At 49.1% G+C, this 18517-nt stretch overlaps 1 protein-coding gene across 4 annotated transcripts in view; it reads left to right on the top strand.

Annotated features, from left to right (window-relative positions):
• Positions 1–18517, top strand: part of CCDC57 (coiled-coil domain containing 57) — a 115022-nt gene that overhangs the window by 36269 nt on the left and 60236 nt on the right. For all 4 annotated transcript variants that reach the window (XM_063617404.1, XM_055243710.2, XM_063617403.1 and 1 more), the window contains 5 exons: positions 211–373; positions 803–934; positions 5984–6206; positions 6999–7151; positions 15528–15685. In XM_063617404.1, the coding sequence (XP_063473474.1) occupies positions 211–373; positions 803–934; positions 5984–6206; positions 6999–7151; positions 15528–15685 (829 nt within the window). The remainder of the gene's footprint in view (positions 1–210; positions 374–802; positions 935–5983; positions 6207–6998; positions 7152–15527; positions 15686–18517) is intronic.

The raw sequence follows: 18517 nt of genomic DNA, 5'->3' as shown, positions 1-18517 counted from the left end.
CGTCATCTGGGCATCCTTGGCGCCTGCTCGTCTTTGTATTGGGCATCCCCGTGTGCCCATCCACAGGAGCTCGGGAGCATGTCAGCCCAGCGCAGGCCACGCGAGAGCAGGAGGGACAGCGGCAGCCCTGCCTTTCCCGTTGCGCCTCCACTTTTCCTGTGGAAGGGACCTCAGGAAGCATTAATGCTGGGTGGTTGGACGTGTCCTTAGGTACAAGCAACAGCTGTCCCTGGCGGTGGAAAGGGAGCAGAGCCTGGAGCGTGATCAGGTGCAGCTGGGCCTGGACTGGCAGCGCCGCTGTGACGACATTGAAAGGGACCAGATCCAAAAGTCAGAGGCCCTGATTCAGGGTCTGACCACGGCAAAAAGTCAGGTGTGTGCGGCCACCGGGGCCTGGGGCCTTCTCGGCATCTCTGCAGAGGTGGGGCTGGGCAGGACGGGTCTGGTTCTCACCAAATGGTTCTTTAAATTTGAAAACACTAAACCTCACTGAGCAGTTTGCTGTGTAGCAACAAAAATTAGAGTAATAAAAATGCGCCCCGCCTGTCCACCCACCTTGACTTTCTTGCATAAGCTGTTTCTGTAGCTGACCAGCCGCGTGGTTTGAGTAGCGCTGCATGATCCCAGCTGGCCTGCAAGGGCAGCCTGGGGTGTGCATGGGCAGGAAGGGTTTGGCGGCCTGGCCACAGTGGGGAGCCTGGTGCTCTGAGCATCTCCCACCTATGTGTGCCATTGGAGCCTCAGCAGGCATGGGAGCTGCCCCGTCATCCACACAGGGACTGAGTCCCAGCATTTTTCCCAGGTTGCTGCCAAGCTGCAGGAGACAGAGCAGGCGCTACGGGAGCAGGAGGTGGTGCTGAAGGCTGTGACCCTGGAACGAGACGAGGCCATGCAGGCCCTGAGGATACATGGGCTCCCCGGACCAGGGGCACAGGTGAGAGTGCCCAGCCTGCTCTTTGAAACTTTGCTCAACAGCAGCAGTGGGAAAATAGGACCGGATCCTCAAATCCTACGAAGACTGGAGTTAAGTCTTTCAGTTGTGTTCTTTTTAAATGACCTGTTGCCCAAACAAAGGTGAGTCAGAAGCTTTAGAGAGTTAAGGTGAACTCAGGCTTCTTTGTATCTTTCATTTTCAAAAGTTTTAAAAGTCCCAAATCCACATATAACTATCAGATGTTCATGTGAGTTTGTTCTTATGGTATTGCCTCAGGACTGTCACAGCAGGTCATTTTATGCTAGGAATCTGTCATCACCGCTCCTGATTTTGTTGAGCAGTGACGTTAGCAGCCGATAGTTAAGTACTTATCCTATGCCAGGGTTTGCCCTTAGGCCTTGACGTCCCTCCACTCATTTCATCTTGGAGGTTGGCACCATGTCCACTGAGACATGGGCACACTGAGAAGCTTGCCTGAGCTGTCACAGCTCATCAGAGCAGAGCTGGGTCCACAGGCAGAGGGGAGCCAGGTGCAGGGCTGTAGGAGGCTGGGGGAGAGCGCAGAGGGCCTAGCACAGGAGGACTGCCCTAGGCCTGCAGATGGCTTTTTTCTGTGGAGTGTTGTACACGCAGTAGAACGCGCAGGCCTGGAGTGCACAGGTCAGTGCAGCCGACATGTTAGTGTGCCCAAGCATCCCCACCCCAACAAGACCACCCAAGAGTCCCTGCCCCTGCTGGTCCCACCTCCCCGCAGGAAGCACCGCTGGTGCGCATTCTCTCCCATTCAATTTGCTTCTCTGCCTGAGGCTTGGCTGAAGGCAGCCGAGTGTACTTAGGACTCAGATCCTAACTGGTATGAAGAATGTTCCTAGCTCATCCTTCATTCATGTAGTTTTTACTTTTTAATTTTGAGACAGGTTCTCACTTCGTTGCCCAGGCTGAAGTGCAATGGTGCAATCTCAGCTCACTGCAATCTCCTCCTACCCCCAGGCTCAAGCAATCCTCCTGTCTCAGCTGCTCAACAGCTGGGACCACAGGTGTGCATCACCATGCCTGGCTAATTTTTGGAGTTGTTTTTGTTTAGACAGAGTTTCGCTCTTGTCGCCCAGGCTGGAGTGCAATGGCGCGATCTTGGCTCACCGCCCCCCCGCTCCCCCCACCGCCCGCCTCCTGGGTTCAAGTGATTCTCCTGCCTCAGCCTCCCAAGTAGCTGGGATTACAGGCATGAGCCACCACACCTGGCCTAATTTTTTTTTTTTTTTTTTTTTTTTGAGACAGAGTTTTGCTCTTGTTGCCCAGGCTGGAGTGCAGTGGTGTGATCTCTGCTCACCACACCCTCCGCCTCCTGGGTTCAAGTGATTCTCCTGCCTCAGCCTCCTGAGTAGCTGGGATTACAGGCATGCGCCACCATGCCTGGCTAATTTTTTGTATTTTTAGTAGAGACGGGGTTTCTGCATGTTAGGCTGATCTCGAACTCCTGACCCAGGTGATTCGCCTGCCTAGGCCTCCCAAAGTGCTCAGATTACAGGCGTGAGCCACCATGCCTGGCGAATTTTGTATTTTTAGTAGAGATGGGGTTTCTCCATGTTGGTCAGGCTGGTCTTGAACTCCCAACCTCAGGTGATCCGCCCACCTCGGCCTCCCAAAGTGCTGGGATTACAGGCATGAGCCACCATGCCTGGCCTGGTTGCTAATCTTAACTTTAGCCAAGACAAATGCCAATTCAGTTACTTACCTAGGGATAGGTCTCAGGCTGAAGACTGCTCTTTGCCATCCTAGAAGCAGGAAAAAAAAAACCTTCATCTTCCCTGTTGGAAGTGAGTGCAAACTCCATAAAGGAGTTACCTGCCTTCCATCATCATGAAGCAGGAGAAACTTGCCTTCCTTGTTGGAAGCAAGTAAAACTCCAAAAAAAGGGAGTTGTACTGTTGGGGTGATCAGACCCAACACCAGGTCGTGGGGGCTACGAAGTCCAGCAGAGTCAAAGGAATGAGACAAGAGTACATAGGGTGGGTCCAGGGGGCCAACGCTAGTGTATGGAGGCTGCGAAGGCTCTGAGCTCTGGGAGCCCACACTGTTTATTGGTAATCAAGTAAAGACGCAGGTAGTGAGGACGTGCAGCTGTGAGGGCATGAGGACGTAGGGGTAGAAAAGTAGCGGTGCATCAAGCGTAGCTGTGACGGTTTCACATATGCTCTGCTACTTGACATAAGGGAGAACAGGTTCTTCTAATTCAAGATAAAATCAATTTATGATCTTGGGAGAGCAAGGAGCAAGGGGCCAGCAAGGCTGGACACAATTCCAGAGGCTACAAGGGGTTTTATGCCCTGAGCCCTGGGTTCTTTCCAAGCCACAAGGGGTTTTATGCCCTGGGCTTAGATTGTAGTGCGGCAGGGCAGTCTTCCACCCGTTGGCACAGAGCTTGGTGTTCCAAAGGTCATGAGGGGTTTTAGACCCTGGACCCAGGACATGTTCCAAGACTCTTTTACATTATGTCAGACAAGCAAGCCCTGCCTCAGCTCTTCTGCCAACATTGTACAGCAAAATAAACTTTAGATCTTGACCAAATTTGGGGAGATCCGGGATTCTCTGGAGGGGGTGCTCCCAGACCTTGGCAAATTGTCCTTTTGGTTTGAGCCATAAAGTTAGCTCATTCCAGTACCAAGTACCGATAGGAGTTTTGTCAAAGGTCAGAGGCATCTCTACTCAGAATCTCCCTGTGGTTACCAAAATGTAAACCCAGAAAATCTCAGACAGGTCTCAGTTAATTTAGACGGCTTATTTTGCCAAGGTTGAGGATGCGTACCCGTGACATAGCCTCAGGAGGTCCTGACGACATGTTCTGAGGTGGTCAGAGCACAGCTTGGTTTTATACATTGTAGGGAGACATGAGACATCAATCGACATATGTAAAATGAACAGTGATTCCTTCTGGAGAGGCGGGACAACTCGAAGTGGGGAGAAGGCTTCCAGGTCATAGGTAGGTAAGAGACAGATGGTTGCATTGAGTTTCTGATGAGCCTCTTGAGCCTCTCCAAAGGAGGCAGTGAGATATGCATTCATCTCAGTGAGCAAAGGGTGACTTTGAATAGAATGGGAGGCAGGTTTGCCCTGAGCAGTTCCCAGCTTGACTTTTCCCTTTAGCTTAGTGATATTTTCCTTTCACACTGCCGAGCCCTCAGAGCCTTGCTTGCCGCTGTGATGGGCATGCTCAGCCAGTGAGGCCATGCAGCCAGCACCCTCAGCGCATCCTAGGACAGAGCCTGGTAAGCCTCCGAGCACTCGGTATCCCAATCTGTAACTGGCCAGGTGGAGCACGGCCTTCAAGGGCCTGCCCCTCATGCGACTGTTTCTCCAGGAGAATTCTTTCTTCATTTTGGTTCTACCGTAACTATTTTCCCATGTCATTACAATTCTTCACAAATAGAATCTAAGTGGCTGCATATTTTATCAAGTGGCCACACCATAACGCACCTAGCGATTTTCTTACCAGTGGTCCTTCATGTTGTTTGCCAGTGTGATCACAGCACTGTGGTGGGCAGTTTCCTGTCTCTGTTTCTAAACTGCCAGTTGAGGTTCACGTTCTGTTCGCATCATCTCCACCGCTAAGCACAGCGTGTGAAGCTCTCCTCCTGGGAGCCCAGGCCAGCTGGCCTTGCTGGTGAGCATGGAGGAGCCAGTGGGCCGGGGAGTCAGAGCGTCCCAGGAAGGGGTGCAGGTCTTGCTTCAGGTTTATATTCACGGAGTGCAGAGTAGGGAGCAGGCTCTGCGTCCCTCAGGGTGGCTCCGCAGGAGAGGAAGCTGTGCCTTTTGCACACATCTTGGCTGGTCTCAAGGTTGAGCTGGGCCAGACCCTGGGACTTTGTTTCCCTCTCCAGTATCTGGGGTCTGTGCTGGCGTCTGGAAGCAGGTGTTTCCTCTAATGTGTCTGGCGTTCTAGTTGTTCACAGCTGGAGGGAAAGACTCATAGCAGTGAGTCCCTCCTGGTCAGAGGCAGAAGTGCCCCTCACCTTTGGTTAGAGAAGGACACTCCCTCACCCTAGGAACTGGGTGGGCGGGGCCTGTCTTTCCTCCTGCACCAGAACCACCTCACCTCGTTGTCCTCCCGCCTTGGTGGCTCCTTGCGGGGTCTATCATCGCTGTGCCTGCCCTTTGACCCTAGGGCAACAGGTCTCTTTTCTCTGGTTGCTTTTAGAGTTTCCATTTTGTCGCTGATTTTTCAGCAGTTTGATTATGCAGTGCTCTTTGGTATGATTTTCTTTCTGTTTATCCTGCTTAGGGTTCACTGAGCTTCGTCATCTGTGATGTCGGCTTTCAGCACATTTGCTTCGTCATCTGTGATATGTGGCTTTCAGCGCATTTGTAACATGTCTGGCCTTGTTGTAGACGCGCCTCCTGCCTTCGCGTTCGTCTGGGCTCCTGGTTCCTTGTGCACCTTGTTCCTGGTTTCCAGAGCTCTGCTTGTTTTTTCTTCTTTGGCCACTTTCCTTCTGAGCTTCAGTTTGGGTATTTTCTGTTGCCAGGTGTTTACATTCACTACCTTTTCTTCTGCACGCTCTGAACCTGCTCTTCATCCTATTCAGTGGATGTTTGTACTAAAGTATACATAACGCAAAACTGGCTGCTTTAACTATTTTTTGGTGCACACAGTTCAGCAGCATGAAGCGCATTCACGCGGAGGTGCAGCCATCACACCACCCTCTCCAGAACGTTCTCATCTTCCCAAACTGAAGCTCTGTGCCTAAGAAACACTGGCTCCCCCTCCCCACCCACAGCCCCAGCATCCCCATTCCACTTTCTGCCTCTGTGGATTTGACACTCTAGGGATCTCAACAGTATGGAAGGCTTCAGGAATTTGAGTGTCATATTTGCACTTCTGTCAGGTCAGAAAGGAGGGGCATCACAGCCTGGGGATGGGGAGGGACCACAGCCCAAGCCGAAGCGGGGGACTGGCCCAAGAGGGGCGCAGGGAGGGCAGAGGCGCAGCCTGTCAGGACGAGCTGGGGAACCATTCATCTTTTTGTAGCCATTTTTCCTTGTGTTTGACAGATGCTCCTCAGGCAGCATGAAGAAGAAATAAGTAAAGACTTTCCATCCAGTGAGATCCAGCGGCTCCGAGAGCAGAACATGAGCTTGCGAAACGCGATTGCCCAGATGAGGAAAGAAATGGAGGCTCTAAGCCATCAGATTCCTCCTCCTGTCCAGACAGCAACAGAGAGCACAGATGCAAACCAGCCTGACCCAGAGGCTGGGGGTGATGCCACCACTCCTGGTGGGTAAGGGGGCGAAAGGGACAGAGCGGGAGGGGAAGCGGGAGAGGGAGGGAGGAGGACAGACGGGAGCATGGGTCTCGACTGGCTTCAAGGAGGCTTCATTTCAGAGTCCTGTAAGTTAACCTCCCCTGTAATAAACTCAAAGTATGGAAACTGCTTTTTCTCCAAGAGAAGGGATCTTAAGTTTTATACCAAAAAGCTTTTATATTTGTAAAGTGGAAGGAAAAAATGAGGGTACCTGCTTGATTGACACACTTAAAAACCTGTTTTAGACCTGGACCAGGGCTGGCTTGCTGTCGCGCTGTCCCAGAGTGGGTTGGTAGCAGGGGCTGAGGGACCGCAGGCCTTTCCTCCAGAGGAGCGTCTGTGGCAGAGCTGATGAGGGTCTCCCGACCCCCGGGGACCCCACGAGTGGCTGTGGGTGGGCGGATGCTGGGATGGATGCAGAGCTTCCGTTCTTGAGATGGGACTTGGCCCCTCTGCACAGAGGCACGTGGGCTGGCAGCAGGTGGAGCATTTGCTCCTGATCGCTGAGCCCTTCCTGGAGAGCATGGAGACTGTGCTGGTCTCTGGCTGGCACACTCTGGCCAGTGAGGAGAGGGAAGGTCTTTCAGTCGGACACACACAGAGAGTGTGGAAACTACTGTGAAGCTGTAGTGTGAGGAGGACAGGGACAGTGAAGCTGGCGGGCATGCGCTGGCATCGGCTCCCTGAGCTGGTGCTCACAGGAGGGAAGTGCGAAAGGATGCTGTGTATGCGTTATATTCACTGGGTTTTTTTTTTTTTGGCAGATTATGTTCTGGCCCTTGAAGCAGAAATAAGAACTCTAAAGCATAAGTTTAAAACTCTGGAAAAGCATCTAGAAGATACGTTGGATCCTTTAAAGATGTCCTCACCTCATGCTAAGTCTCAGCCCAGCGTCCGCACCTCGACAGAGACGACTGGTGAGTACGCGTCTCACTGGGCTACTTGCTGTCCCTTTATAAACTGAAATCTGACCCCTGCAGAAAGTCCGCTCATAGCAAATATACAGCTCGAGGCTATTGCAGACGTTGGGGCAGCGTCATCCGGCCCAGCAGCCCCTTGTGCTCCCTCCAGAGCCCACGTGCCCTGGCTCCTCACTGCAGTTAGCGTTCCCTATTTTGGTGTGAATGGAATTCTGTGGCACCTGTGCTTCTGTCTGGCGTCTTCAGACCTTCACTGTGTTTCACTTGATAATGCCAGATCCTTCTCCAAAGCATCCATCCACAGTGTGCGAGGTAGCCGTGGTGCTGCATGCGCACCAACACTTACGTGGTCAGTGGCTCCTTCTGTTCCCTCTAGTGGACACATAGCACATCCTATTTTGGTTTAATTTGCAAATTCATGAGATTCGTGGGATTGAACATCTCTTCCTGTGTGCACTGGTGTATGATTGGCTAGGGCTGCCATAACTCAACACCACAGCCTGGGTGGCTTACACAACGGGTTTTTATTTTCTCACTTCTGGAGTCTGGATGTCAGAGATCAGGCTGCCGGCAGGGTGGGTTCCTCCTGAGGCCTCTCTGTGGCTTGCAGACAGCGCCCTCTCCCCAGCGTGCTCACGTGGCTCCTCCCCCCTGCGTGCTCATGTGGACTCTCCCCCTGCGTGCTCACGTGGCCTCTCCCCTGTGTGCTCACGTGGCCTCTCCCCTGCGTGCTCACGTGGCTCCTCCCCCTCTGCGTGCTCACTCCTGGTGTCTCTTCCTCTTCTTTTTTTTTTTTTTTTTTTTTTGGGGACGGAGTCTTGCTCTGTTGCCCAGGGTGGAGTGCAATGGCATGATTTTGGCTCACTGCAGCCTCCGCCTACCAAGTTCAAGCGATTCTCCTGCCTCAGCCTCCTGAGTAGCTGGGATTACAGGTGCACGCCACCACGCCCGGCTAATTTTTGTGTTTTTAGTAGAGATTAGGTTTCGCCATGTTGGTCAGGCTGGTCTCGAACTCCTGACCTCGTGATCTGCCTACCTCAGCCTCCCAAAGTGCTGGGATGACAGGCGTCAGCCACCGTGCCTGACTCTTCCTCTTCTTATAAGGACAACAGTCCAGGGCCCCAGCCTTAGGACCTCATGCAACCTTAACTGCCTCCTCGAAGGCCCTGTCTCCAAATACAATCATGTTCGGGGTTAGAGCTTCAACCTGTAAATTTGGGGGCAGAGTTTAGTCATAGAATTGGCCTTTTGAAGCTCCAGGCCATGTCTTTTGCCCATTGTTTATTGGATCATCTGCCCTTTGTCGTAGATTTTTTAGGGTATTTTATGCTGAATATGAGTCTAGCATTGGTTATATGTGTGCGAATATCTTCTCCCAGTCTATGGCTTGCCTTTTATTCCTTCGCTGGTGTCTTTGGTGAGTGGAAGGTCTTAATTTCAAGACAAACTCATAGGCTAATCTATTCCATTGTGGTTAGTCCAACATCAAAAGGTTCATTCTAGCATTCTAGCTTTCTTTTTCATTATTCTAACTTCCTTTTCCAACAATGAGAAACCTGGCTCGCCCATTATCACTAACACAGTTACTTTGATCGAGTCCTCTTGGTGTAACCAATCCCCCATTGCTGCTGTGGCCCCTTCCCCTATTTGGAGGCCCCTCTCCTGCCTGGATGCCTCCCCAGCATCACCGAGCTTGACAGCCCAGCCTGGCTGCCTTCCACACAGATGCCCTCACCCTGCTGGAGCCACAGCCCCCCTTAGTGTAGGGGAGGCAGTCCCCACCTGCAGGCCTAAGGCAGGAAAAGAAAGGGAGGGGCCAGACAGGACACTCCACTGGCACAGATTGTCTCAAATAAGGGAGGTTTTGGACGGGCACAGTGGCTCACACCTGTAATCCCAGCACTTTGGGAGGCCGAGGTGGGTGGATCACCTGAGGTCGGGAGTTCGAGACCAGCCTGGCCAACATGGTGAAACCCCGTCTCTACTAAAAATACAAAAAAATTAGCTGGGCATGGTGGCAGGTACCTGTAATCCCAGCCACTTGGGAAGCTGAGGCAGGAGAATCACTTGAACCTAGGAGGCGGAGGTTGCAGTGAGCCAAGATTGCACGACTACACTCCAGCCTAGGTAACAGAGCGAGACTCCGTCTCAAAAAAAAAATAAATAGGCCGGGCGCGGTGGCTCACGCTTGTAATCCCAGCACTTTGGGAGGCCAAGGCGGGCGAATCATGAGGTCAGGAGATCGAGACCACAGTGAAACCCTGTCTCTACTAAAAATACAAAAAATTAACCGGGTGTGGTGGCGGGTGCCTGTAGTGCCAGCTACTCGGAGAGGCTGAGGCAGGAGAATGGCGTGAACCCAGGAGGCGGAGCTTGCAGTGAGCCGAGATTGTGCCACTGCACTCCAGCCTGGGCGACAGAGCGAGACTCCGTCTCAAAAAAAAATAAAATAAATAAAAATAAATAAAATAAAGTAAGGGCGGTTTTATTTTTCTTTTCCAATGCTGATATTGTTTACTTCTTCTTGCATTATCGCCCCTAGCTAAACTCTCCAGTATGATGTTGATAATAGCTGTCTTTCTCCCTAATCCCAGAGGAAGAACTTTCAGCATTTCACTTTTTTAGGTTTAGTTTTTGCTGAAGGTTTTTTGTGGTGGGGGTAGTGGAGGGAGGTTAAGGAAGTTTCTTTCTATTCGTTTTAATATAGATCTTTATTTTTTAAATCATGATTCTTTGTTTTTGTTTCATATATTTTGTATCTTTGTTGTTAGATGTGTATACATTTAGTGTTATTTTTTTTTTTTTAGGATAATTGACCCTTATATTGTTATGTAATCTTCCTCTTTGTCCTGGCAACGTTCTTTGTTCTGAGGTCTACCTTGTCTGATATTAATTAATCCACTTGAGCTTTTTGATTAGCATTTGCGTGGTATAACTTTTTCATCCCTTTTTCTTTTTACCTACCTCTCTCTTTTATATTTGAAATGAATTTCATTTTTTTTGAGACAGAGTCTCTGTTGCCCAGGCTGGAGTGCAGTGGCACAATCTCGGCTCACTGCAACCTCTGCCTCCTGGGTTCAAGTGATTCTCATGCCTCAGCCTCCGAAGTAGCTAGGGTTACAGGCATGTGCCACCATGCCCAGCTGGTGGCGTTTGTATTGTTAGTAGAGACAGGGTTTCACCATGTTGTCCAGGCTAGTCTCGAACTCCTGGCCTCAAGTGATCCACTTGCCTTGGCCTCCCAAAGTGCTGTAATTACAGGCATGAGCCACTGTGCCCGGCCTAAAGACAAAAACTGTTGAAAGCACACAGAGAGAGCGATGCATAGCCTACAGGGGACAGTGACTGGAGCGGTGGTGGGTTCTCAGCAGCAGCTGTCATCAGATGTCTCCTCAGAAGGAAGTGGCATAATATTTTTCAAGTACTGAAAGCACAAAACTGTCAACCCATAATTATACATTCAGTAAAAATATTCTTCAGGAATGAGAGTGAATAAAGACATTCTCAGATGAAGGAAAAGTTTGTCACCAGCAGACTGGATCTAAAAGAACTGATAAAGGAGGTACTTTAGACACAATGGAAGGAAGGAAACTAGGAACGTCAGGAGTGAAGGAAAACTAATGGCAAAGATGAATATGATAGACATTCTTTCACACTTAACTTTTAAAATTACGTTGACAGACCGGGCGCCATGGCTCATGCCTGTCATCCCAGCACTTTGGGAGGCCAAGGCAGGTGGATCACCTGAGGTCAATAGTTGAAGGCCAGCCTGGCCAACATGGCGAAACCCCGTTATCTACTAAAAATACAAAAATTAGCTGGGCACGGTGGCACACGCCTGTAATCCCAGCACTTTGGGAGGCCGAGGTGGGTGGATCACTTGAGGTCAGGAGGTCGAGACTAGCCTGACCAACATGGTGAAACACCGTCTCTACTAAAAATGCAAAAATTAGTCGGGTGTGGTGGCGGGTGCCTGCAATCCCAGCACTTTGGGAAGCTGAGGCGAGTGGATCACTTGAGGCCAGGAGTTCAAGACCAGCCTGGCCAAAGTGGAGAAACCCCGTTTCTACTAAAAATACAAAAATTAGCTGGGCATGGTGGCAGGCACCTGTGATCCCAGCTATTTGGGAGGCTGAGGCAGGAGAGTCGCTTGAACCCGGGAGGTAGAGGTTGCAGTGAGCCGAAATCGCGCCACTGCACTCCAGCCTGGGCAACAAGAGCAAAAATCCATCTAAAAAAAAAAGAGAGTTTTTGTCTGTAGTTTTCAGAAATTTCATTATGTTGTATCTGGGCATAGATTTCTTTGGTTTATTCTTTTTGATATTGATCTGAAAGTTTATGTCTTTCACAAAATTTCAGAAGTTTTCATTCATTATTTTTCAAGTAATTTTTTCGGCTCCACATTCTTTAATTTGGGACTCTGAGGACACAAACGTTTGGTCTTCTGTTATTGTCCTGCTGGTCCCTGAGGCTCTGTTTTGTTTTTTTCAATTTGTTTTCTCTCTTGTTCAAATTGGATAGTTTCTTTTCCTCTGTTCTTCAAGTTTATCAGTTCTTTCTTTTGTCATTTCCATTTTGCTGTGGAGCCCATTCAGTGGGATTTTTGTTTCTGTTTCTAAAATTTCCATTTTGGTTTTCTTTTTCCTTTTTTTGTTGTTGTTGTTGTTGTTTTGGTTGTTGTTTTTGAGACAGGGCCTTGCTCTGTTGTCCAGGCTGGAGTGTGGTGGTATGGTCATAGCTCACTGCAGCCTTGACCCCCTGGGCTCAAGGGACTCTCCCACCTTAGCTTGCCCAGTAACTGGGACTACAGGCTACAGGTGTGTACCACCACGCCCAGCTAATTTATTTTTATATTTGTAGAGATGGAGTATCACTGTGTTGCCCAGGCTGGTCTTGAACTCCTGGCCTCAACTGATCCTCCTGCCTCAGCCTCCCAGAGTGTTTGGATTACAGGCATGAGCCATCACACTTGGCCTTAGTTTTCTTTATATCTTACTTTACTGGAACTTTCATTTTGCCATATGTTTTTAGAGTGTATTAAATTGCTTCCCGGAGTTTTTTGTTTGTGTATTTGTTTGCCTTTTTAGAGACAGAATCTTGCTCTGTCACGCAGGCTGGAGTGCAATGGCATTATCATGGCTCACTGCAGCCTGGACCTCCTGGGCTCAAGTGACCCTCCTGTCTCAGACTCCTGCAGAGCTGGGGTCATAGATACATACCACCTCCATGCCTAGCTAATTTTTTTTTTTTGTAGAGATGGGGTTTCACTATGTTGCCCAGGCTGATCTTAAACTCTTGGCTTCAAGCAATTCTCTCACCTCTACCCTCCCCAGTAACTTGCTGGAGTATTGTTATGACGGCTGCTTTAAAATCTTCATCCAATAATTCCAATGTCTGTGTCATCTTGGTGTTGTCTATTTCATTCACATTGAGATTTTCTTGGTTGTTAATATGACGAGTAATTTTTTTTAAAATCAGAGATGGAGTCTCACTATATTGCCAAGGCTGTTCTCAAACTCCTTGGCTCAAGTGATCCTCCTGCCTTGGCCTCCCAAAGTACTGGAATTACAGGCAGCCTCCTGTAATTTTTTAGTGTATCATGGACATTTTGAAGTGTCACATTATGAAATTCTGGTTCTTATTAAATCTATGTTAATTCTGTCTTTTATTTTGTCAGGTAGTCAGCCTTTCTGGGATCGCACTGCGCATCCTGGCCCACTCTGGTGGGCTGAGGTTTGAATGTCCATTACTTTCCAGAGCCTTGATGATGCTATTTTACTCTGCCCACACATGAGCTACCAAGTGGCCAATTAAATCCTGGGCAGTGTCCCCCGCCAGGCCCGGTTGCTATGCTGGTTCTGTTGATACTGGCTGGTTTTACATGGCCGCTCCTCGGGGGTCTTCATGCAGACCGCCTTGATGATGCTATTTTACTCTGCCCACACATGAGCTACCAAGTGGCCAATTAAATCCTGGGCAGTGTCCCCCGCCAGGCCCGGTTGCTGTGCTGGTTCTGTTGATACTGGCTGGTTTTACATGGCCGCTCCTCGGGGGTCTTCATGCAGACCGCCTTCCTCCTGTGACCCTCCCCACATGCTCTCTCAGAAGCCGAGCTGGCCTTTGTCTACAGCAGGCTGCAGGACCGTGGGCTGGCAGGAGGGCAGGTGTGGTCCCAAGGGCTCCGCTGCACGTCCCCATCTTCTTGCTCCATGGGTCCCAGGAGCAGCTTCTCTTCAGCCTTTTTTTTTTTTTTTTTGGTCTGAGCTCTGGGTTGTGGCTGCCTAGCACCAGGCCAGTGTGTGCAGGAAGGAGACGAGGGACTCCCTGCCAGCCACCCCAGGATCTGAAGCCCCTAGACGCTCAGCCTTCATTTCTCACCGTTCAGAATTTCCCCTAGTGGGGCTTTTTGTGTTCTGGCTGGGCCGTTAGCTGAGATTAGCGGGGGAAATGCGGGTAGACTGCAGGGGCTCCATTGGGTTAAACCACCCTTGCACTTCCAGGGTGAATTCAACATGTAGTGATAGATTCTTCTTTTTATAATTTGACAGATTTGGTTTGCTGATATTTCTTTTGTTTTTTCTTTAAATGAGACATAGTCTTGCTCTTTGACCAGGCTGTTCTTGAACTCTTGGGCTCAAGCCATCTTCTTGCCTTGGCCTCCTGTGTAGCTGGGATTACAGGTGTGAGCCACCACGCCCAGCTTGGTTTGCCAGTGTTTTTTATTGAGAATTATCACATTTATGTTGATGAGTAAGACTGGCCCATAATTTTCAATTCTCATAATGTTCATGTGAGGTTTTGGAATCAGAGTTACTCTGGCTTCATAAATATGTTGGAAAGTATTCTCTATTTTTCCGTTTTCTAAAAAAGTTTGTATCAGACTTATATTAATTTTTCTTAAATAATTGGTAGAATTCAACTTTGAAACCAGCTGGGCCTGGAGTTTTCCTTGTGGGAAGGTTTAAAATTGTGAATTCAGTTTTTTTCATAGTTATAGGACATTTGGATTTTCTTTTTTGTACATTTTTGATGTTATATTTTACTAAGAAATTGTCCATTTCATCTAAATTTTCAAATTTTTGACATAAAGTTGCTTATAGTATCCTATGAGTTTTTAAATGTCTGTGGGATCTGAAGTGATGACTCCTTTTTGCCATTAATTATATTAGTCATTTGCTTCTATTTTTTCCTTGCTTAGTATTATTGGGTGTTAATTTTAGCCTTCTCAAAGAATCAACTGTTTATTTTGTTGATTCTCTATTATACATTTATTTTCTGTTTCCTCAATATCTAATACTAACGTTATCTTTTCTTCCTCCTACTTTATTTGGTGTTTTTTTTTTTTTTTTGAGACGCAGTCTGACTCTGTCGCCCAGGCTGGAGTGTAGTGGCACAGTCTTGGCTCACTGCCACCTCCGCCTCCCAAGTTCAATCAATTCTCATGCCTCAGCCTCCTGAGTAGTTGGGATCACAGGGGCGCACCACCACGCCTGGCTAATTTTTGTATTTTTTTTTTTTAGCAGAGACAGGGTTTTGCCACATTGGCCAGGTTGGTCTCCCACTCCTGACCTCAGGCAATCTGCCCACCTCAGCCTCGCAAAGTGCTGAGATTACAGGCGTGAGCCACCATGCCTGGCCCTGTTTGGCTTTAATTTGGTCATTCTTTTTAAATTTATTTTTCTGCATGTGCGTGTGACAGGGTGTCGCTCTGTTGTCCAGGCTGGAGTGCAGTGGCTCAATCATAGCTCACTGTAACCTTGAATTCCTGGGATCGAGGGATCCTCCTGCCTCAGCCTCCCAGCATGATGAGATGACAGGCATGGGCCACTGCACCTGGCCCTCTGATTTCTTAAGATGAATGTTTAGCTCGTTGGTTTTTGGCCTTTCTTCTTTTCTAAAATATTTATCTAAAGCTGTAATTATTCTTGGAAGGACAGCTTTAGATTCATTCCTGAAGTTTCTAAGGTAGTATTGTTGTTATCTTTCCATTCAAAATAGTTGTTAATGTCCATTGTGATTTTTTTCTTTGACCCTGTGTTATGTGGCATCTTTTTTCTTAATTTCCAAGCAAGTGGCTCTTTACTTGGACAGACTGGAGCAATTGGTCTCTATCAGACATTACATGGTAAGGTCAGACTTCTTCCTGCAAGGATTCTTGCTTTCTTTACATGAGGATTATACTTTCTGTACAACATCTCTAATCTTCACGTAGACCAGATCTGCTGACTCCAGTGAAGAACAGCTTCGTGTTGGGGTCAGCCGCTGGTGCCATGGCCTCACGGGAAAGGGAGAGCTGATAGAGATGTGTGTCTCCCCAGAAAGGTCTTCCTTCATTCTCAGATCTGAGCTGACAGAAGCCACTCTTCTCTGCAGGAGGGTCTGCCCAAGCTGGTCAAGCCGGAGGGTCTGTCCAAGCTGGTCAAGCAGGAGGATCTGTCCAAGCTGGCCCAGTATCCTCTGGACTGGCACTCAGGAAGCTTGGGGACAGAGTGCAGCTCCTAAACCTGCTGGTGACACGACTCAGACAGAAGGTGAGGCAGTCAAGTTTGTGGGGTCATCCTCCTAGAGAACCGCTGCTGGGGGAGGGCGTGTGGGCTCTGAGCGCCTGCCTGGTGCGACCCCAGGTGACCTCGGGCATCCACTGACCTCTCTCTGCCTGTTTTTTTCTCAGGAAGGGGCTGTGGGGAGGTCCAAGGAACTGGTTCATCTCAGATGTGCTCGTGGAAGGCATGCCATGAGAATCTGGGAAGCATGGTCCAGGCAGTGGAGGCAGCACTGGCGGCCGGAACACCAGGCCCTGGCTGTGCCCGCTCAGAGGGGTCCTGGTTAATGGGGTGTGTGTGCAGGCTGCCTGATGCCACCTGCCCACTCAGAGGGGTCCTGGTCAACAGGGCGCGTGTGCTCCATGTCAGTGATGAGCCACACTTCATGTGAGACACTAGAGCCTTGGCAAGCACTGTTCTTTTCAACCTCCTGGGCCCTTGCCTTTTGGGGGTTGGGTCATACTCAGCGAACCCCCCCTGTTTCCCATGGGGCTGGGGTCACTACCTCGGTTTGACTGCTACAGATTCCTAACATCGTTTTGGTTTTTACTTTAAAAAATTGTGTGGCCAGGCATGGGGGCTCACACCTGTAATCCCAGCACTTTGGGAGGCCGAGGTGGGCGGATCACCTGAGGTCAGGAGTTTGAGACCAGCCTGGCCAACATGGTGAAACCCCGTCTCTATAAAATACAAAAAATTAGCCAGGCATGGTGGCGGGTGCCCGTAGTCCCAGCTACTTGGGAGGCTGAGGTGGGAGAATCACTTGAACCCAGGAGGCGGAGGTTGCAGTGAGCCGAGATTGTGCCATTGTACTCTAGCTTGGGCAACAGGAGCGAGACTCCATCTCAAAAAAAAAAAAATTTTTTAAATTGTGGTAAAATTCATTAATATATAACAAAGTTTACCATTAAATGGCCATTTTAAATGTACCTTTCAGTGGCATTAAGTACATTCACAATGTATAAACATTCTCACTATTACCAGAGCTTTTCTCCCCACCCCAGATAGAAGCTCGGTACGATAACCACACAGCAGTATCACCCCTTCCCTGCTTCCCAGCTTCTAGTAACCATTCCACCCCCGTCACAATCAATTTGTCTACTGTAGGGACCTCATATTAACACAATCCTACGGTAGTTGTCCTTTTGTGCCTGGCTTCTTTCATTGAGTAGAATGTTTTCAGGGCTCAGCTCTGCATGTGTCAGAACGTTGTTCCTTCCCATGGCTGACATATTCCATTGCACGGATGGATCACATTTTGTTTATTGTTCATGCATTCAACATTTGGGTTGTTTCCGCTGTTTGGATTGTGCATAATGCTGCTGTGAACGTTCCTGTGTGGACTCATGCACAGTTCAGTTCTCCTGGGTACATACCTGGGAGTGGAATTGCTCTGTCAGATGGTCACCCTGTGTTTAACCCTTTGAGGAGTCACCATGCTGTTTTCCCCAGACAGTAACTCTGTGTTTAACCCTCTGAGGAGCCACGGCACTGTTTTCCCCGGACGGTAAACTCTGTGTTTAACCCTTGAGGAGCCACCACACTGTTTTCCCCAGCAGCTGCACGATTTTACCTCCACCAGCACTGTGTGAGGGTTCTGATTCCCCCATCCCCACCAACACTAGCTGTTTTCTGCCTGTGATGCTAGTCATCCTGGTGGGAGTGAAGTGGGGCCTCGCTGTGGTTTTGATTTGCATTTTCCTGATGACTCCTGGTGTCGAGCATCGTCTCACGTGCGCCTTGGTCAGCCATTTGAGCCATTTGTCTTCTTTAGAGAAACGTCCATGTAGATCCCTCGCCCAGTTTTAATTGGGTTGTCTTTTTATTTGAGTTATAAGAATTCTTTTTATATTCCAGATACAGGTCCCTTATTAGATATATGATTTGCTACATTTTTCTCCCATTCTGTGGTTTGTCTTTTCACTTTCTCTTTTTTTTTTTTTTTTTTTTTTTGAGACAGAGTCTTGCTCTGTCACCCAGGCTGGAGTGCAATGGCATGATCTCAGCTGACTGCAACCTCCGCCTCTGGGGTTCAAGCAATTCTCTTGCCTCAGCCTCCCAAGTAGCTGGGATTACAGGCATGAGCCACCACGCCTGGCTAATTTTTGTATTTTTGGTAGAGATGGGGTTTTACCATGTTGGCCAGGCTGGTCTCGAACTCCTCACCTCAGGTGATCTTCCCACCTCTGCCTCCCAAAGTGCTGGCATTACAGGTATGAGCCACTGCACCTGGCCTGTCTTTTCACTTTCCTGATGGTGTCCTTTGAAGGACACCGAATGTTTCCAGTTTTGATCCAGTCCCGTTGATCATGTCTCCTGTTGCTTGTGCTTCTGAGTCGTGCTGTCCTCATCCTGTTGCCTTTATTCCTTGTGAGGCGACATAACAAGGGAACTTCCACATGTCTTCTTGCATTGTAAATACATAAACCACACCTTCCCTGCAGCCTGTGCTTCTTCCCTAACGCAGAACATCTCTTTAGAAACAAAGTATTCCAGATTTCCCATCTGCCGAGGGAGGGCGTGGTGCTCCAGAAATTGGATGCTTTTTTTTTTAATCTTCCTAAAATGTTTGATGGATTTATTGAAAATGGCAAATATGGCCAGTCGAGGTGGCTCACGCCTGTAATCCCAGCACCTTGGGAGGCCGAGATGGGCAGATCACCAGGTCAGGAGATTGAGACCATCTTGGCCAGCGTGGTGAAACCCCGTGTCTACTAAAATACAAAAAATGAGCCGGGCGTGGTGGTGCGTGCCTGTAATCCCAGCTACTCGGGAGGCTGAGGCAGGGCAATTGCTTGAACCCAGGAGGCGGAGGTTGCA

The sequence above is a fragment of the Symphalangus syndactylus genome, chromosome 14, assembly GCF_028878055.3.
Source record: "Symphalangus syndactylus isolate Jambi chromosome 14, NHGRI_mSymSyn1-v2.1_pri, whole genome shotgun sequence".
NCBI lineage: Eukaryota > Metazoa > Chordata > Mammalia > Primates > Hylobatidae > Symphalangus > Symphalangus syndactylus.
This window is presented reverse-complemented; position numbering and strand designations above follow the sequence as displayed.